The 18833-nt window shown below is 47.1% G+C and overlaps 1 protein-coding gene across 2 annotated transcripts; it reads right to left on the bottom strand.

Annotated features, from left to right (window-relative positions):
* Positions 1 to 4990: 4990 nt before the first annotated feature.
* On the bottom strand, positions 4991 to 17302 carry B3GNT9 (UDP-GlcNAc:betaGal beta-1,3-N-acetylglucosaminyltransferase 9). 2 transcript variants are annotated; one of them, XM_009320819.1, is made up of 3 exons: positions 16992 to 17302; positions 9291 to 9337; positions 4991 to 8414 (listed from the first exon to the last, which is right to left on the bottom strand). In XM_009320819.1, the coding sequence occupies exon 3, from the start codon at positions 8348 to 8350 to the stop codon at positions 7103 to 7105; it is 1248 nt and encodes a 415-aa protein (XP_009319094.1). In that variant the 5' UTR covers positions 8351 to 8414; positions 9291 to 9337; positions 16992 to 17302; the 3' UTR covers positions 4991 to 7102. The 2 variants fall into 2 exon arrangements, with proteins under 2 accessions (XP_009319094.1, XP_009319093.1); XM_009320818.1 differs by having other exon boundaries at positions 9295 to 9337.
* Between the last annotated feature and the right edge of the window lie 1531 nt (positions 17303 to 18833).

Raw genomic sequence — 18833 nt, 5'->3', positions numbered from 1 at the left:
CAAAGTGACTAAAACAGCGTAGATAATGAAATGTGCTCTCTTAACAGCCCAGATACTTCTCTAGGTCAGTCCCTTCATCTTGAAAAATTCCTCTGTAACAGGCAAAAATTAAAGGCAACTTTGCATCTTGGCTGCTGCTGATGGGCTGAGCGCAAACCATTTGACTTTTGGGAGAGGCAGAGCTGAAGAAGGGCACGTGGAGGTAACGTGGAGCAGCTCTTCTGGGTTTCCTCGCCCTTCCTTTGTGATTGCAGCTGTTCATAGCTCGCTTCTCTGAGATGTTTTGCTTTGTTTGCTGCTATTTGGACTAAGCTAAGCCAAGCTGTTGCTGTGCTGATGCATTAGGGGAGCTGGTGTGGAGCCTTAAGGACTTGCTGGCATGAAAATGTTAGGACTGGGTGGGGGGGACTGATGGCAGTTTTGAATCACCAGAATGAAGAGGGGAAGGAATAGGAAATAGAGGAGCTCTGGGGGAGAAGGTGAGGATGGCAGTGTGGCAGGAAGGAGGCGCTGGGACAAGGCTGTTTCTTTTAACCAAAAGCTGTTCCTTGCAGAGGGGGGCTCAGGGTGCAGCGGTGTGCCAGCTCGAGCTCTGGCGGGCCAGGTGGGCAGGGTGCATCACCTCCCCCTCCCAAAGGAACCGAGAGGTCTGGGCTGTGTCAGATCAGGCGCTGGCACAAGGCTGTTTCTTTGAACCAAGAGCTGTTCCTTGCAGAGGGGGGCTCAGGGTGCAGCGGTGGGCCAGGTGGGCAGGGTGCATCACCTCCCCCTCCCAAAGGAACCGAGAGGTCTGGGCTGTGTCAGATCCCACCTCAGCAGGTGCCCTCGTTAGACTTATGTATGGTTTGATACAGATCCTGCATGTTGGCAACATGGGCGTTGGTCCATCATTTTGGTTTCATATGATAAAACTGTTTGATAATAACGTTAAGTACAACTGCATTTTTAATAAAACATACTGTGCATATGATCCCATTTTGATGTGTGCCTTCTTCCTTTGTATAGAAAGTAAGAGTTTGCGTGTGTGTGTCTGCTTAACTTGAATATCGCAGCATTTTCCACAGTATTTCATTTGTTTACACTTAATAAAACTGATTGTTCTGCCCTTCTTTTTGGAGGTGAAGCTGACGTTTCTTCCCGTATGCTTTAGGCCTGCAAGCAGTCCCTGGGCTCCTGTGAGTATTACAGGCAGTGCTATATAGATCAGCACTGCTGTGTAATACTAGAACCCTCTGTTTCCCAAAATGCAGTTCCTGTCAAGAAAACCCTGTTTTCTGTTGCCAGGGACCATCACACTTTGAATTCTAAGCAGATTTTTTTGTTGAAATAGTGATTGGGTGGTGTGTGAGAACAGATTCATGTGCTCGTGATCATTCATATTCCAGAACCCACATCAGACCTGTTTAAAATATCTTTCCTACGGCTCAGCATTACAGCAAGATGGTGATTCATCGTTATCAGGGGCTGGCTGGAGGTTTCCAAAGGGAAACCGAGGGTGTTGGTGCTCACTTCACATTGACTTTCCGCATGTTGTTAGAGCCTGTTAGTCACTCAGCAGCTCTGCTATGCTGAACTTCTGTTAGGTTTTGTGTTTGATGGCTCCAAATGTATATGAGAGTAAACCTGCATGGGTGTGAAGCTATGCGGCTGTTACTTTGAAAGAAATGTTGTGTCCGAGCTGTAGCTATTTGCTTGCTCCAGAGTACTCGGACAAGGACCAAGATGTCTGATATGGCAGAATTTCACGTGGGCTGGTTATGTTCTTTGAGTTCAGAATAATTTTTGGTGTCACGATGCAAAAAAGGCTATTCTGTGCTAGCTCTGCAGATACAATTATTCCATGTCAACTTTTGCCCCATAAACACCTTTTATTGTACCTCCTTTATCTTGATTACACCAACACAAAGGCACTCTCCTCTCCGGCTGATCCTGTCAGACACAACCTGACAGGGCATGTGTAGCCAAATAAATACATCACTGTGTGTGTTTGGGGAGTTAACAGAATACAAATTAGTTCTGGTTGGTTCTTTTTGTGAAAAGTATGGCCCATGGTGTTTCAGAGATAAGGTAACGTTGAAGCAAAATAAGGGGAAATTAAAAATGGAGCTTACTGAAGATGTAACTCTTGAGCATTAAAATAGGATCGGGAGTTAATGAAGTAGGGGGCTTTGTTCAAGGCCAGGGTATAACCAGTTCACCAAGTGAAAACTGCACCTATGAAGGGATTTGTTTTTGCAGGGGGTTGTATGTGTTACTTGGAGGATTCAGGTTGAGCTTAAATACCATATTCTCTACCTATGTGAATTTTAGCTGTAACTAATAAAGTCACCATTTAAATGTTTTATCTGCTAAACCTTATATCCAAGGCTTTTGTTTTGGTTGTGGGGATGTGTATTTTTCCAGCAAGAAAAATCATTCCTTTTCGCGATCTGGGAAGAGTGGCTGCTTGAAACAGCAGGAAAGGTAAGCTGGAGTTTGCAGAGTAGGTCATTTACTGTGGTTTAAGATACTGTTACAACAGTAACTTTTGTTCTGGACTAGACCGTAATGCTTTAATGTAACCTTTTCTCTTTCATACCCTAATTAATTCCCCTTTAAACATTATTAGTTTGGTCATTTTAAAGTACTGCGTATTGGAATTTTGGAAGCTGGTTTTAAGTGCCTTAATATTTCACACCTATGCTACATATTCCACTTAATGCATAAGTTTCATTCCGGTATTAATACCCATCAGAGAGACATTTAATTTAAATACCGATCACAAAAAAGCCCCTGCATGATTATGCAATGTGCAGTCTAATCAACTAAGTAATCAAAACAGCCTGAATCAGTCTTCCCTTTTCACCTCCGCTGGTCTCTCTCAGAAAAACTGAAGCCCTGAAATCCCGAGTTTGCCCTTTTCCTCGCTGGGTGGCTCTGTTGCGTGCGCAAGTATGGAGGCTACTAAGATTATTTCACCCTTTTCTTCTGCTTCTATGGCCGTAGGGAGCATTTGTCTTAATATCACGCCTTTCTTCCTACCCAGCTCAGTCAGCCCCCCTGGGGACAAGGCGGTCACCGCGGACCTGTGTTATTTTACGTTTTTTCCCTGGTCTCGGCACTGCGCTTGTCAGTGGACAGGCTGGGAAAGGGAGGGAGAGAGAAAAGATCCGTGAGCTGGGTTTGGATGGATTGGAGAGAGAGCATTGGGCTGGTCAGGACTGGTGGGGGAGCTGTTTGCTGCTCTTGGAGGGACTCGGATACACTCATCCTTTGGGGTTTAGTTTCCTCCCTCATTTCTCAGTATGGTTTTCTTACTGACCGTAAGCCTAGAAAATCATGAAAAGTTGCATTTAAAGGTTTTACTGGTTTTGACAAACGTCGGTAGAGTTAGTAGCATCGTTGGGGAAATGTGGTGAGCTAATTGTCAGGGCTGCTGAGACCTGCAACTCCAGCTGAAAGGTACAACTCGGGGGGCCTCAGCAGTTCTTCAAATTGGGCTTTGGGGTAGACTTCCCCCCTCTCCCCCCCCCAGCCGATCTGTTGGTCATTCAGCACTTGCTGGGGAATGTTCTCAGTGCTAATATTTAGTGAGGATTCTCTGAGCTGTTTGATTATTTTGTACTGTTTGATTTTGCAGTTGGGGTTTGCTTCCGAGAACCTACTGTAGAAAGATGAATAATTAAACTGCAGGCAGGAAGCACAATATTTTAATGCTCAATTGCTTCAGAACCATCTTTGGCTTTCTTTTTTGATGTCTAAGTCAGCAGTGGCCTGACCGAATGATGGATCTTGGCATTCGCTACCAGTTTAATGTGTTCAGAGATGCATTCGGAGGTGCTAAATGTGAGGTTCAAGCCAGCTCTGCTCGTTCTAGTGACTAAATCTGGCTACTTATGTGCAGTAGGAACAAAATTTGACTGCGTGTGGATCCCTGGGATCCAATAAAACCTACTGTACTGTATTAGTTTCAGATGTTTATGTCTGTCGAGGAAGTCTGCTTGCTCTCCTTGCTACTGGTGGAACCCACTTAGGATGTTTTTATGTTTTCTTTTCTCATTATGGGTTAGTCATGAAAAAAATTGCCAAGCAAGGCTTTGTAGCAAAACCCCGACTGGTGCATTGAATTGGCCAGTTAACAGAAGCTGCTCAGAATGTCATTCTGAAATGGATGGGTTTGGTTTTCTGAGATGCATCAGAAAGGTCGGGTGAGGGTCCTTCCTGCCAGTTCTCATACACACCTAGGGTTTTAGGATTTTCTGAAAAGGCCCCCATCTTTTAGGAAACAATCTCCAGCTTGGGTGAAGTCAAAGATGTTTTGCCTGCTGTAGCGGTAAGTAAAATTGAATAAACTGCAGGGGGTGCAGCGCTGCCCTCCAGCATTTCCCCAGTGCATTATGCTCACATATGGGGTCTGTGAACTTCCAGCTCGACTGCAGAAGCAAATGGAAACTCTTAAAACCAGGTCAAGCAGGCCATACGGCAGAGGCTGGAGGACAAAAGCAGATGTATCTTTCGTTCGTAGATACTAGATTTGATGTTCACTGGATAAAAGAAATGAGCTATTCCATAGACTAAGACAACGGAGTAAACAGTTTGCTCTAGGTCTGTTTCTGCCAACTATCAGGGTATGTGCTGGCACAGGTAGATGATGAACAACAAGTCTCATCTGGGACAAAATGCGCTCATTAATGCTGTATTGTGGGTAGATTGCAGATCTGAAGACGTTATAGCGGGAGGAGCCAATCTCTGTGCGTCTCCAAGCTTAAAAGGAAGATCTTAATAAGGACTTCTGAACCTGACTAGTTGCCTTGTAGAAAATCATAAGGTAAGCCGTGTTTATTTTTCTGTCATTACCATTAAATTAAGTCCAGCATAAGGAAAGATTTACCAAGTTATCTAAAATAATGAATATTTTTCATGTTGCTGTCTTCATGAAAAATACCTGTGGTGTTAGTCTTACAACGTGTGTGCAGGTGTACTTGACAGACTCACTCTGACAACTAGAGGCACGTCTGCATGCTGTCTTTTAATTATGGTATAAATAATTTCCCAAACTGTAAACTAATCACAGGTAATACATTTCTGTACAAGCTCATAAATACGTAAGTATCACACATGTTAGCAGACAGGGGCGTGACTGGCTTTCTCCCACCAGCAGGGCTCTGGCTTATTTCCACACCCTACAGAGCTCCTTGTAAAGCTCACATAAGCATTTTGTGTTTCAGGATTGCAGCCCGAAAATATCCCAGATCAACATATGGTCTTTTGATTTCTATATAGCTGACCTTTCCTCGGAAATACATTATTGTAAGGCTTAAACTCTTACAATGAAGATAACGTGCAAGACTGTTTTTAGTAGTCTACTAATAGATATTACCAGCTTGCTTTCCTCCGTGTTGTGCATAGTTAATACGAGTACTGGGCCTGGACTACGGCTGGGTGGGAGGAAGGTTATACCCAGGTATGAAATGCAGCTGCGCGGCAGGGCTCTGTTCAAGGGAAAGCAACTTCTCGGACACTTATGACTGATTGTAGTTTCCTTTGAAGCTGTGTGTGTGTGCCCTCCTGAAGAGGGATGACATCGGGGCTTCTCTGATGGATAGGAGTTTTGTTGAGGGGGGAAAAAATTGCAAAAGAATTAACAAACACAGTATCAGAGGTGAACTCAGGCCCCATGAATTTCATAGCTTTTTAACCCTGATTTAGAGGAATTTACTTCCTCTCTGATGCCCAAGAAAAGGATGTTCTTCTAAGGTAATCTGCTGCTGGAAAAAACAAAATGCTTCAAAATACTGACTATTCTTTCAAAAACCAAGCAATCCAGTGTTCTTGTCCGATGCTTAAAATACTTGTGAAGTTAGACTGGCTGAAACTTGGAAAGCCCAACAGAAAGATTGCTGTGTGTTTTTGCTTTCTTGCAATAAATTTAGAAAGGCTTTTATTCTGAAGCCCTTTTGTCTGAAGACTGCTTTCTCCGTTCACATGACACCTGCAGCAATATGAAAAGTCTTGGCTGCTCTTTGCAGTTGACTGTATGCCAGGCAAGAGCACCGACGAGGTCTATAGAAACCAGCCCAGTCCATTGACAAGTTTTCCTTTGGTTTGAAGAAGCTCCCAGATGTGACGCAAGCAGCAGCTCTGTGTGGTTTTACCCTCACAAGCGAAGGCCAAAGGATGTCTCCAGATGCAAACCTTCTGAAGATCTGGGTTAGATGGTGAGAGAGATCAGATACTGTTGGATGACTTTGAGTTTTCACTGAGTGCCAGTTGGCATAGCGCAGAGAGCCTGAGCTCATGGAAGTGCCAAAAACTGGTCCCCTGAGTTTTGAGTGTGTCAATGGAGCAGATACTTGAACTGAGGAGTTGCTACAAATAATGAAAAATCAAGACTCGGAGGGATCAACTCAAAGTTCTACTTGTCCTTTCTTTAAAGGCCCTTTGGAAGTCTGCCCCTTCCCAGTTATCTATTTACCTGTCCTTTGTTCAACCAGCCACACCAGCCTCAGCCTCCAGTTTGTCGTCTTGTAGTCCACCCTATCTGCAATGTATAGGACCCCATTTCAATAGCTGCCGGTTGTTCTTTTCTTCTCTTCTTATGAGGCCTACAGAAAGCCAACCAGGCAGTAGTGATTTGATTTGAGCATACACTAAGGTGACTTGATTTCCTTTACTCTAGTTACTGTGTAGTTTGGTCATTTCTCAATGAGTCCGAGTCCAGGTAACAAGTTGACAACGATCCCTGTGCTCCTTGGCGTCATCTCTTACCCTCTATCTTCTTTCATTTCTCACACTTCTAACAATGCTGAAAAATCTCCAAGGATTGCATTTTGCAATGTGCTTTTACACATTCGCCCACTAAGCACTACTATAATTCTAATAAATAAGAATAAATTAAAGATACTGTTATGATTATTTGGACTCATTAATGGAGAAGGACCTACCCGATAGGTGCGTGCAAATGTGGAATTTTGGCAAATTCCTGCAACAGTTCGTCATCTTCTCTTAATGTTGTAAATAAGATGTGCTAAAATACTACTAAAGTCGGTTCATTTGGTTGCAACAGTTCCAGGTTCCCTTTCTCAGCTGGTTTGCTACGTGTTTCTGCTGCAGTCTGCCTGTATTATCTGAGGGGTGATGCCTGTGTTGTTATTTGAGCTTTCTTTTTCCATTGGAAGGGCTTCTTCACTTGCTTCTTCTGAGTACAGGAAAGACGTGGGCTGTGGAGCAGGTTCCACATTAGCCAGATCTCAGCAACTTTCAGACTGTGAACTACCATGAGATCTTTGTAAAAACAGGGGTCAAATGTCTGTAGGTGTGGGGCAGCAGAAGGCTTGACAATGCCAAAGGTCTTGAATCCTTCATGCAAAATGGGTTTGAGATTGATTCTCTGTAAGCACATGCCCAAAAAGACATCGTCGATGGGGAAGAGTTCCACCTCTCTGCAAGCCCTAGAGAGCTTCCTCATGGTGCGGCTGGACAGCAAAAACCCTCCTCCGCCTGCGTAGGCTGGATAGATGCTTAGCCCATACATGGTCTCTGGGATATAGTATTTGCTCTTTCGGACACGGATAGGGCGGGCATTGTAGATGATGTCCCCAACAAAGAGGTCCTCAGTGGGGTCATGTCTCTCAAGGAAGTCAACAATGTTCTCGACGTTGACAAAAACGTCAGCATCACCTTTAAAAATAAATTTCACGTTGTGGCAGAATTCGGCAGCCCAGTTCAGAAAGTGGATCTCCTTCAGGGTCAGATTGAAGAAAGTGTCCATGAAGTCCCAGAGTAAAATGTCCCGGTATGTCTGACTCTCCTGGTGGATCAGGATCTCCCATGTCGCCAGCACCGTCCTATTCTTTGGTGTTCCCAGGAGGAACACTCGCTGGATCTGCTCCCCGTTCACCAAACCCTCCCTGCCCCAAGTTTTCCGGACAATCTCACGTCTGTCGAAGTCTTCAACTACTGATTTGATAGCAATGAGCAGAAAGGGACCTCCAGGTGTTTTCCTGCATTTCTTGGGCTGGTTAATGAGGAGATTGAAGTTCCTGTTATCCTTGTTCAGGAGATAGTGCTTGAAGTTGAAGGCAGAATCAGTCAACGGGGGAGGACTTGTAGTTTGGACCCTGTTGTTGGCCACTTCTGTTCGTCTAACGATAGGAGTTACTTGGGGCCTGGGTACCGTTGCGTCTGCTGGCATCGGTCTCCAAGGTGCTCTGGGGTCAGAGAGTATTTTCGGTGTTACTGAAGGCTTCTTCTGTGTCGGCTCCTTGTTTCCTACTGGGACTAAATGTTCCAGCTGGGAGTAGAGTAAAGAGCAAAGCGCTACCAGCAGGAAGAGGGTACAGATCGCATCCCCTTTGAGACGAACTCTCATTGTCTCCGCGGTGTTTCTGGGACTGTTAAAAGCTGTGTTTGAGCTGCCTGGCACCAATGTCCATCTGTAAATAAACGTACGGTGTGTCAGCAACGAGGATTCGGCAGCTTTGAAGCACGCAGGCAAGACTAAGTGAAACACCATTTAAAAAAACTAGCAGCAAAGTGCATTTTATTCATACAAACACTGAGACACATTAAGGAACTTGCCAAAAGGCACACGGGTCACAAACCGAACACTGATCCTAGTGCTCTGGCTCTGTGGCTTGGTTAGTTAAATCACGAAGCCATCGTCCTGAAAACCACTCCCTAAGCACAACGTGAAATGAGCCCTTCCTCCCACATCCCTCTCTGCCAAGCACGTTTTGCCATTTCAGAGCTTTCACTGCTTTGGGAAGAACAAGGTGGAAAATCATGAAAAATGCCATTCTTCCATAAATCATTAGATTATTTTTTTCTTCCCTTTCCCCCTTCCTTTCCCCCCCCCCCAACTTTGTAACTTTTCCCAACTTGGTAGCTGTTTCTTGCTGCTTTTACCCTTTTTGAGTCGAAACGGGGAGGCAATGGACCTGGCTGTTGAAGGGCAGACTTTTCAGCGGCAGCGTGTCGCTGGCATTTCCCTGCACGCAGAGCCAGCTCTCATAAACCAACCATGATTTGTGCCTTCAAAATGAATACGTTAGGCATGCTCTTGAATGCACGTAGGGCCTTTTTGCTGCCAGTAATCTTTATAAAATATTAAACCATTATAAGTAACTTCCATTAATAAGGTTGGAAGGGGCACGGGTGTTTTGCCTCTGCCAAATCACCCTAACCGGTAAGCAAGAGGTGGGCAAATAAATCCCAATACGCAGAAGCAAGGCAGAGCCTGGTGTTAGGAATGTTTTATTCACGTGTGAGAGATGAAGCTGCCTTTTGAAATACAAGATTTGATTCCTCACTCACGCTTTTCCCGGAGATCATCTGTCTCATTCAATCAGTTCTTCAACTGCAAACAAAAAAAAATAATAAAGAGTAGTAAGAAGGCAGAAAGCAGCACGTTCAGGGAAAGGGCTGGTCAAGTGTCTGTAGCTGCAGCAAGGGCAGGTCCTCTCATCACCACCGTACGTGCAGGCACGCTGTCCCCGAGACAGAGCTAACAACCGAGCTGAACAGAGGGGACCTGACAGCCGCTCCGGGCTCCCGAAGAAGGCAGGAGACAATCGTAATCCTTACAGACGTTAGCAGGGAGCATGTTCCTAAAATAGCTCTACCCCCAAATTTTCCCACATGTGCGCATAAGTATTCTTATATAACCCACTGATAATCTTTTACGCTCGTATGTGATTCGTGCTGCATTAGTAGAAGCTACCTTTGAAGGTATTACAGTTGTCTGTCTTGAATTAGCTGAGATCATCTTACCCAAAAACTTCCTGGTCGAAAGCTGCCTGGTTGAACGTCAGTCTGCCTTCGCTTAGGGAACGCTCCTTACGGAGGACAGAAGAGGGAGGAGGAGCCAGGGCTTCCGGCTTCCTACGCAATTTATTCCTGCGGTTCACTGGTTTCAGCATTGTTAGCCCAACGGAGCACACAGATGGATGCTCTGCCTCCAGTCGAGCCCGGTAGCCACTTTACTGACTCAAACACCTAATGGGCAGCTATGTGCTTGGTAAGAATGTGGTCATTCAACGTGATTGTGATTTAAAACAGGACCCTCTCTAGTTCAGTGGCACCCGTTTTCAGCAAATCCTTTTTCACTGTCATGGATTGTATCACCCACTAATTGTTCATTAACCATCAAATTTGTATCAGCTGTAACATTATCTTTTTGAAGCTCAAAATTAGACTGATGAGTCTGTAGTTAATGGCACAACATTACCTCCGGACCCTGTGGGATCTAGGCAATATTTCAAGACCAATGGAAAAGCAAAATTAATAAACCAGATTAATTTTTTTTTTGGGGGTCAGCCCCTTTAAAATTCTTAGATGCCCATTACATGGACCTCATAATGTTAAAATACTTTGCTTTTTCATTACTGGTTAACTGCATCTCCAAGTTACTGTTGAAATGGAGAGTATTTCACCACCGTGTGGTATCAGCTATCTTTTTCCCAAGTGCAGCTCCAAAATATTTACTGACCTCATCTGCTTTGTCTCCAGTATTACTCAAAACTTTATTTTAGCAAATGGCTTATCCGTGCCTTGGTAAGGCTCTTCGTGTTCCCAATGGATTCAAATTCACTTCCTCCCCGTCCTGATGGCCATGCTTTTTTCCTCAGGCCACCTTTCTCAACATTTTCTGGCCTCTAATAGAGATTGCTGGGGTTTTCTCCATTTGTTGGCTTTTTTCACTGTACCTTTCACTTCTCTCCTAGGCTGGGCAGATGTTTTAACTGGCATGGCTTTGATATTGATAGCAGGACTGTAGAATTTTCTCTGATCTCTCATAAATTGTTGTTAAAATGCTTATAATAATCAGAAGCTGTTTTCTGTTTATGCTTTTTCTGCCACATGACTTGGCTCATAACTGTTTTCAGCCTCATGAAACAGTCTCTTCTAACACATATAGGATGTTAGTTTGCATTTTACGTCTGTCGTGTGCAAATTACCCCTGGCAAGTCCTGATTATGGTTCTCTCCAGCAACCCGCTGTGTTTCAGTTTTGTGCTCAATCATCCTTTATCTGTCGAGACATGGTTCCCAGCAGGCTTTCCTTCATGTTGCTTTCAATAATTTTGAAGGCAAGCTCCGGGGGTATGAAAGGATGGTCCCACTACACCCAGGACAATGCTACTGAACTGGATCCGCTAAGCAGAGGGGCTCTGTCCCTCTTCCGCCCATCACGAGCAAGAATTTTTGCTCGGTGCTGTTGAGATACCTCAAATAGGGACCCTGTCTCAAAAAGCCCATAAGAACTAAAATTGAGGCATTTTTGCTCCTTCTGTTGCGATGGGTTAAGCTTTATTGAGTTGCTATGCAGCTCTGGGTCTCCAGAGCAAGCAGGAGATGCAGCGTCCCTGGTGGGGGACAGATCCTGATAGCTTTGGGATGTTTGTGTATCTCCACTCAAGCTCTTCATACATAAAGTCTCATCTCTTTCCCAGCTGTAATAGCAATTTTTTTTTTCCTTTTCTATGCAAAAGTTTGATCTAATTTCAGCTGCCAAGCTCCAGATGGTCATTAAGAAGCTGGATGAAAGTCCTGGCTCTTTCCTGTGTTTAATTTTATCGGCGAGGGTTTGGAATAAGGCGTGTGTGTCGTGAAACTCGTAATTTCCATGACTTACAGATTTATCCTGCCAGCATCTCGGAATCTGGCAATAAGCACCCTTGGAGAAGCCAAGAAAAATCCTGAACTGTTACAAGCATGGGCTGATAGCCCAGATTTTCTTCGGTGTTTTCATTTATTGAAAGAAAGGAATCCGAAATAGCGATTTCCATGCTGAAACAAAACAGTTCAGTGCTGAATATAGACATCTCATTTTCAAAAGAAGTTGCCAGGCCTTGAAGTGATTCCTCGATTGAATTATATGGATTTTCCAGTCTTTGTTAAATATTTCCTTCTTTCGAAGGAAATACCCTCGATTGTTACACAGGTGTGAGCTCTCTCCATGGATGTCAGTGTGGGAAAAGCTGTCCTGTTCTTGAATTCAGAGGGATTGATGATTCTGGCAGACACTCCGGTATGTCCTAAAGCCAAAAAGATTATTCATCCACCTCGACACCGGGGGCGGGGGGGGGGAAGGGGGAATTATGGGGCTATCAAAGCGAGCAGAAAATATTTGATGCCAAACAAAAGAGATGTGAGCACAGCAGAGCAGTTCTTGGCACAGCGTCTTGCTGCATGGCTGTGTCCAAGGTGGACACGCCTCTGCTTCGTATGCTGCCATGGGGGATCTTCATCCAACTTGTGAAATGGAGCCGGGGTTATAAAACTGCTGCATCACTCGGTGCCTCAGGGAACGTGGGCTTAGCTGCCAGGGCTGCCTCCCATGTCCTCCGAGCTTGGAAAAGTGGCCACGTGTCCCTCTTTGCGTTGGCTGCCCAGGGATGGCTACAGTTGAGATCTTGAGTCCAGCTCGAGCGGGTCTGAATGGGACGGTGCAGTTTCCCCCAGCAGTGGGACAAGGGGGGTCCTGGGGAAGGCTGGGAGTGACGCGTGCTGGGCTGCAAGCACCAGCAACGGTAGAGGGCTGAGCTGGGCTGTAGGAAGAGGCTGAGAGGTCCCGTATCCATGAGGTGGAAACACAGGGAGCCCCGTACATGGGGAATGTGCTGGAAGGACCAAGGGGGCCACAGCCTGCGTGGCCTGAGAGGCAACAAAATGCTCGAAAGCTGGAAGTGGCCGGAGCTGGGCAGGGCACCCTGGTGAATATCCAGGCGGGGAATCTGACCTGCGCTGTTGCACGCTCGGGCAGCGGGCCCAGTCCTCTGCCTGGTTTTCATTTATTTGAGAGGAGGATTCTGAAATGTGGCCAAGGAGTGCTGCAATAAAAGCAGTTAAATGATGATTTTTTTTTATTTTATTTTTTTAAAGTTGCTAGTCCTTCATTCCCAGCTGAATGACGTGAAGCCTTGAGCTCATCCTGGAAACTTCCTGCTTTTGCAGCAGCTGTCACGTCTCCATCACTTGGCACTTCAGCTCATACAGGCCCAGGTGGGGAAAAGTCTCTGGATCCTGTCTCCGAGTTCAGTCAAGAAGCCTTGGTTATTCTGGCACATTGCTTTGTGCCTTGAAGAGTGGTTATTCAACCCGCCCAGCCTTGGGAAAAGCAGCTGCGGTAGCGAGGCAAGCTGAAAGTGTGGTACACCAAGCAAGAGGGTACAAAACACAGCAACGAGCTCTGCTGCACACTCGTCCCAGCCTGGCTGACGGGAGCATCCGTCCCCCCCCGAGCACGGCTGTGGGTTGTCCCTGGATCAACTTGCATGCGAAGTGTTTCCGGCTCCCCTCCTCGCTCTTGAAGCTGGAGCTGCCACTGGTAGGTTTGTGTTGTGCAATGGAGGGGCCGCATACGTTGTGTGGCCACGCAATACGTGGGGCAGTGGTTGCTGATGCAGATGACTTATCTGTTTCTCTGTAAAATGAGCTAAAGATAGCGTTGGGGATCCGGCACCGGTGGGTCCAATGAGTTTTTTGCAATCCTCAGGGGAACTTGGAAAATTCTGGATGATGGGGGTGCTTTGAGGCAATGCTTGAGGTTTTGGATATTTGTTTTCATTTCATGTTTGTTGAACGTAGTTCACGAGAACAAAGTCGGGTTGTAACGCCCAGTGCTGGAAGCTGAGACCCAGGCTCTGGCCTGCAGCGGGGAGGTCTGCGCACGTGTCCCCCTCCCGCCTCATTTCCAGCAGTTTTTCCATCCTGATTCACTCACAAGAGCAAATCAAGCTACCAGGCCCTTCCTCACCTCGTGCTGCTGTTCCTCTGCTGCCTCCACTTGACGCCGTTCAAGAACCCACCAGCAACAATAATAATATACCCTATGTCCATCCTGCAGCTGGGACTGCGTGAAACAGACGTGCGCAGATTAGCTTCATCCCACCAGACCAGGATGCTGACAGCAAGAAGTCTGCACCGCCTGAAGCTCTGGTGACTACATCTTCCTACCAACGCCCGCTTGGTCTCATCCTCCGAGCCCCCAAGGGCCCGGGAGAGTGCTTGACTTCTGTGTCTGCACCAGTTTAGTTTAAATGCATTGCTGAACGCGCAGATACGAGTAGCACTCTGTTTCATGTGGGGATTACTTGTTTTGCCTCTCTTCAAGCTGCGCTGAGCTGCCGTCTTTCTCTTACCCTTGAACAGGAACCTGAAGTGAAGTGCTAAGGCAAAGGTTTTCAAATCTCAGCTGAGTTATCTCGGTACGGGTCTCATGCAGGCAAAACCTCATCTTCATTTTGCATCGCATTGGTGCCTGGGCTCTTTGGGGTACCCACAGGGAAATGTGTCAGCTTCCAGCACTGGGTTTGTTCTGCCCCGCATGCAAAAACATGGATGAAACAACTCAGGTTTAACGGTTTGAGCTGGTTTTGGAGTGTTTAAAGGGGAAAAATAGCTCTGTGTGTTGGAGCAGGGGAAGAAGCCCTCTTTCATTTCTGTGTTTGGGTGTCATGTAATGAGTTTTACTCCTGCATGGTTTCTTTTTTGGTTTTGTTTGTTTGTTTTTTGTTTGGGGGTTCCCCCCCCCACCCTCCAGGCAAAGTCAATAACCTCATCAAAGTTGATGCTTCAAGTGGCTTTGGTGCCAGACAACTCCTCTCTGCATTACAGGGTGTTTGTGAAGAGGTCTCATTTGGAGCTATAGGATTACAAAGCCACGCTGAACGATTTGATCTTCTTGACTAGAAGACAGGGCAGGCTGAAATACAAGAGATGCCCTTTGGCATGTTGGTTAGCGCAAGGCCCTAGAAAAATGAAGTCACCAAAACAATCGCTAAGCTGCCTTACCAGAAAAAAGAGCCCATCTCATTCAGCTGCTTAGAAGTTTTGAAGTCTATAAACAAACTGAGGATAGGCTGTAGGATTTAATTAGCTTGAATGTCTTAAGAGAGCTTTCCCAGGAGTTGGGATTGTGAGCCAGAGCCACATGAACACAGTGCAGAGCGGCAGAGGCTCGCAGTGCTCAGCTGCACACCACGGTGCTGCTCGGATGCTGCTGGCCGGTGCCGCCATTGCAGCAGCGTTCCAACCCCGTGCGCAGTGTCACCCGCACAGTGTCTGTCACCGCTGCTGTTACTTGCGTTGCAGCACCTGGAGGCAAAAGCTCTGTTCGTCAAAACACTGTGCAAGCAGGTAACAAAAATGCAGGCCCCACTCCAAAGACCGTTTCCAACTTTCCTGTCGGAGCTGCTTTTCAGGCCAGCTCAAACAAATGGTTGAGATCCATGCTGTTACAGGACAGGGTGCCTTTTTATCTCTCTGCTGGCCCCAGTCCTGAAATAAGTGGTTTCATCAGCTTCCCGGCTGGCTGGTCCCATTTTATAACAGTCTCTCCTGTTGGCACTGCCAGCCTCACCTTTGCAATGCCAGTCACACGTTAGACAACTTGCTGCAGTTGCCCTCTTTTAGCTTTCACCCTGGTCAGTGAAGCTTTTACAAAGTATACAAACTTAAATGCAGAGAAACTGCAGAGCTGCTGTGCGAAGGCTGGAGATGGATGCTAAGATGTCTGCTCTCACCTACAGGGGTCCCAGAAAGGAACTTGCACCATCCCTGGCGGGGAATCCTGTGATACCGCGGCCGAAGGCAGCGGCAGTTGTGCACGGGAGCCCCGATGACCCTGGGCAGCGCTGGCTGCCTGCACGACCGTCCCCATCACCTCCGGGAAAGGCTGTCTGCCCGCACCGCTCCTCCTGACTCGGTGGTAAGTCACTTGCGTACACGTGGCACAGTTTGAGGACTGCGGCTCTGCTGCATTTAAGCAGTGCAGGATGTTTTCCTGGCCCTTTCAGGGCAGGATGTGCCATCAGGGCACTGTCCATGCAGGACTGCGCTGCTGCCAGGCATGCCATGGTGAGCCCCAGCAAACAGGGAAAACTCCAGCTCCTCCTAAGCACAGCACCATGTCTCTAAGGAGAACATTCAGCTGCCTGCAAGGTAGGAGAAGGTAATGCGCAAATATCTTCCGCAGGCTCAGCAGCCTCGAGAGGTACTTTCCTAAATCCAGACGCAGTCTTGCGTGTAGGTGGTCTGATTTTCAGAATTATGGAGAGCTCAGCAGCTCAACTCACACCCCGAGTGCTTTGGGGAGACAGGCCCCTCCTGGAGCAGCCAAGCGCAGGGCGAGGAACTTACCCTCTCTCTTGCAAACATTCATTTCCCCTGGCCCCGGGAGGAGAATAAAGCCTTGCAGGCTTGTGAAGGGGTAAGAAACAGCCCCGCTGAAACAGCCGCCCTCCTTTCCCAGCCCTCCCTGGGCTGCAGCGCTCGCTGCCTTTTCAGCTCCCAGACCCTCTTCTGATAAATCATTTGCCTGATGTGCCCCAAAACCCAGCAATTACGGTGCATTAGCATGGATGTATTGTTACCCCCAGACATGAACAGGAGCGGGAGTACGTGCTGACTTGCCCCACTAATTTCAAGATGATACCCAATGCATAAGTTTATCAGAATCTGCCCAAAAACTATTTAAAAATGTGATCAGTAACTGCCCGTTTCACTGGGACTGAATTTTTTTCTTTCCCTCTTTGCGACGCTAAAGAGCTTGAAAATTCCCATGTTTTGCTCAAAGCATACAATAGTGTCACACAGGGGGAAGATTCATGTCCTTTTACTGACGAGGAATGGTTTGTAAATGTAACGTGCTGCCACTGGAACATGTTCGCGGTTGGGAGGAAACCCTGTCTGGGAGCACTGGAGGCATTGTCTAAAGAAGCCCCAAACTTTCTTCTGTAAAAACAACCTAAAACACTTTGGAAAGTAAAGTGTAAAGCAGACATAGCAGGGCTGGAGACTGCGTGTTCAGAGCCTGTAGCCAGCCCTGCTGCATGCTAACCATCACGGTTCAGGTTGCTGCACGTAACAACACTGCAAGAGCAACAAGGCAAAAAGAAAAGCCGCAGGCTGGAAGAAAAGGAAAGCAGTAAGGACAGTCTCCAGTTCACACTGCTTGCTGCGTAACTCTCCCCAACCCACCCTGATCAAACATACATAATAGATACTTACATCCCATTTGATAGCGCTGATCCTGTGTCCCCTCGGTAATGTCTCAGCAGCAGGCTGCCAAGTAGCCACATGTGGATATAGTTAGCATTAGACATTCCTCAGCCTTTAAGCGAAACCGAGGAAATCCTCGCTGAGCAAAGCAGCGCTCGGTCTCCTGCACTCTGGGCCGTTTTCATGCTGAAAGCCAGCAAAGTTTCCCCGCGCCCATGTGCCTACCGGGGAGGGGTGCGTGTGCCAGTGGGGTCTGAGACGAGACACCGGGCTTCCTCCTTGCACACACTTGCTTACTGTAGCATGGTGGAAGGAGCAACCGCACCAGGGGAAGGAGCTGGGTCCGCTTCCAAGTGCCTGACACGTGATCGGCAGGCTGGGGAGTGCAGATGGCCTCCAGCGCCGCAGAGCCCCGCGTCCGGCAGCTCCCCGGGTCTTTCTGCGCGTGGTCATCTGCACCCCGCGGGACAGGGCAGGGACGGGGGTGTCGAGGGATTGAATGCAGAGCCAGGTTGGGGACTTCCATCAATTCTGCTGTTCCACTGGTTAAAAATAACAACCACAAAAAAGGCTTTTTTTTTCTGCTTTTTTTTTTCCCCCCACTATTTGGCTTTTTTGTGATTACCTCTGTAAAGGCTCAAAATTAGAAATAGAGGTTGGGTTTAGCTCAGAAGGGAAATCCACTTGGGGGTTGGTTTCTTTTTTTCTAGTAGGGCAATGATGGGAGGAGGCGGGGGAGCTGAGCGGTGCGGAGGCTGAAGACAGATGCGAGGGTCCCTCCCAAAACACTGAACAAAAAAAACCCCACCCATTTTTTTTTTTCCCCCATTTAATTGGAATTACTTCAAAACAAAACATTTTTATTTGGAGCCAAATCTAAATTGCCATCGCTACCCATCTGTCAGCTGACTGCAGCCATAGCGTTTCCTGTCTCTGTGGCTCCATTTGTCTCTGCAATGGAAACGACGGCCCTTGTTCCTCTAACAGAGGCCCAGGGTCTGGAGAAGGCCCAGACCACGTCCCCTTTAGTATGCAAAGTTTTTCATTTACAGTGAACTTGTCATAAAACCAGGTTTTGATCTACTCTTGTTTTCACGAACACCCAACTGTTTTTTAAACGTAACATAAAAATGCTTTTTTATGTGTCTGTGCTTTTTTGATGTATTTTTAATTTCAGCTCAAATGTTTTGCTTTATTGAACACCATGTCACCATGAAAAGCTGTCATGTGGACGGGTTCATGATGAGCAACCCTCAGGCCCTGTGTTCAGGTGCTTCAGGCTGGGAAAGCCATTTCCTCGTGACCTGCAGCGGTCTGAAACGCAGCAGTTCCTTGCCGAATAGCGCAGCTGATAAAAAAAAAACTCAGCCATAAATGTTACTCAGCTTCATGCTTTCCCTGTGCCAACCCAAGGTACCTTTATGCTTCTCTGCAGCAGCAGCCCCAGGCTATTTTTCATCCCTCCTCCGTAAGGAGGCAGATGACGGTCACGGAGGGGAACAGCAGACCGGTGTGTCCACCTTTGCTCAAAGGGGCTGGCTGCGGAGTGAGGGGGACTGCTCCCTGAAACCATCGGGCACTCGCAGCAGGTATTTCCACCGCATTCTTCCCCCCCAGGGTTTTGGGACCTACTATCCTTTTTGCTTGCTCCCATGGAGAGTGAAAACAGAGGCTTTCGTTGCTCTGCGGTGCCTTTGTGGCTGCTGTGGCTTGGAGAGTCATGCAGGGAACTTGGGAGGTGGAGGGAGTTTTCTCCATGGGTGCTTCCACTTGGTTGTCGTCTCACCTGTACCTTGTTCCCTGGGCACCGATGCATGGCCGATTCATTCTTCTCACTGCCAGCAAAGGTGC

The sequence above is a fragment of the Pygoscelis adeliae genome, unplaced genomic scaffold, assembly GCF_000699105.1.
Source record: "Pygoscelis adeliae isolate BGI_AS28 unplaced genomic scaffold, ASM69910v1 Scaffold63, whole genome shotgun sequence".
Lineage (NCBI taxonomy): Eukaryota > Metazoa > Chordata > Aves > Sphenisciformes > Spheniscidae > Pygoscelis > Pygoscelis adeliae.
The sequence above is the reverse complement of the archived record's forward strand: the minus strand, read 5'-3'. Positions and strand labels throughout refer to the sequence as shown.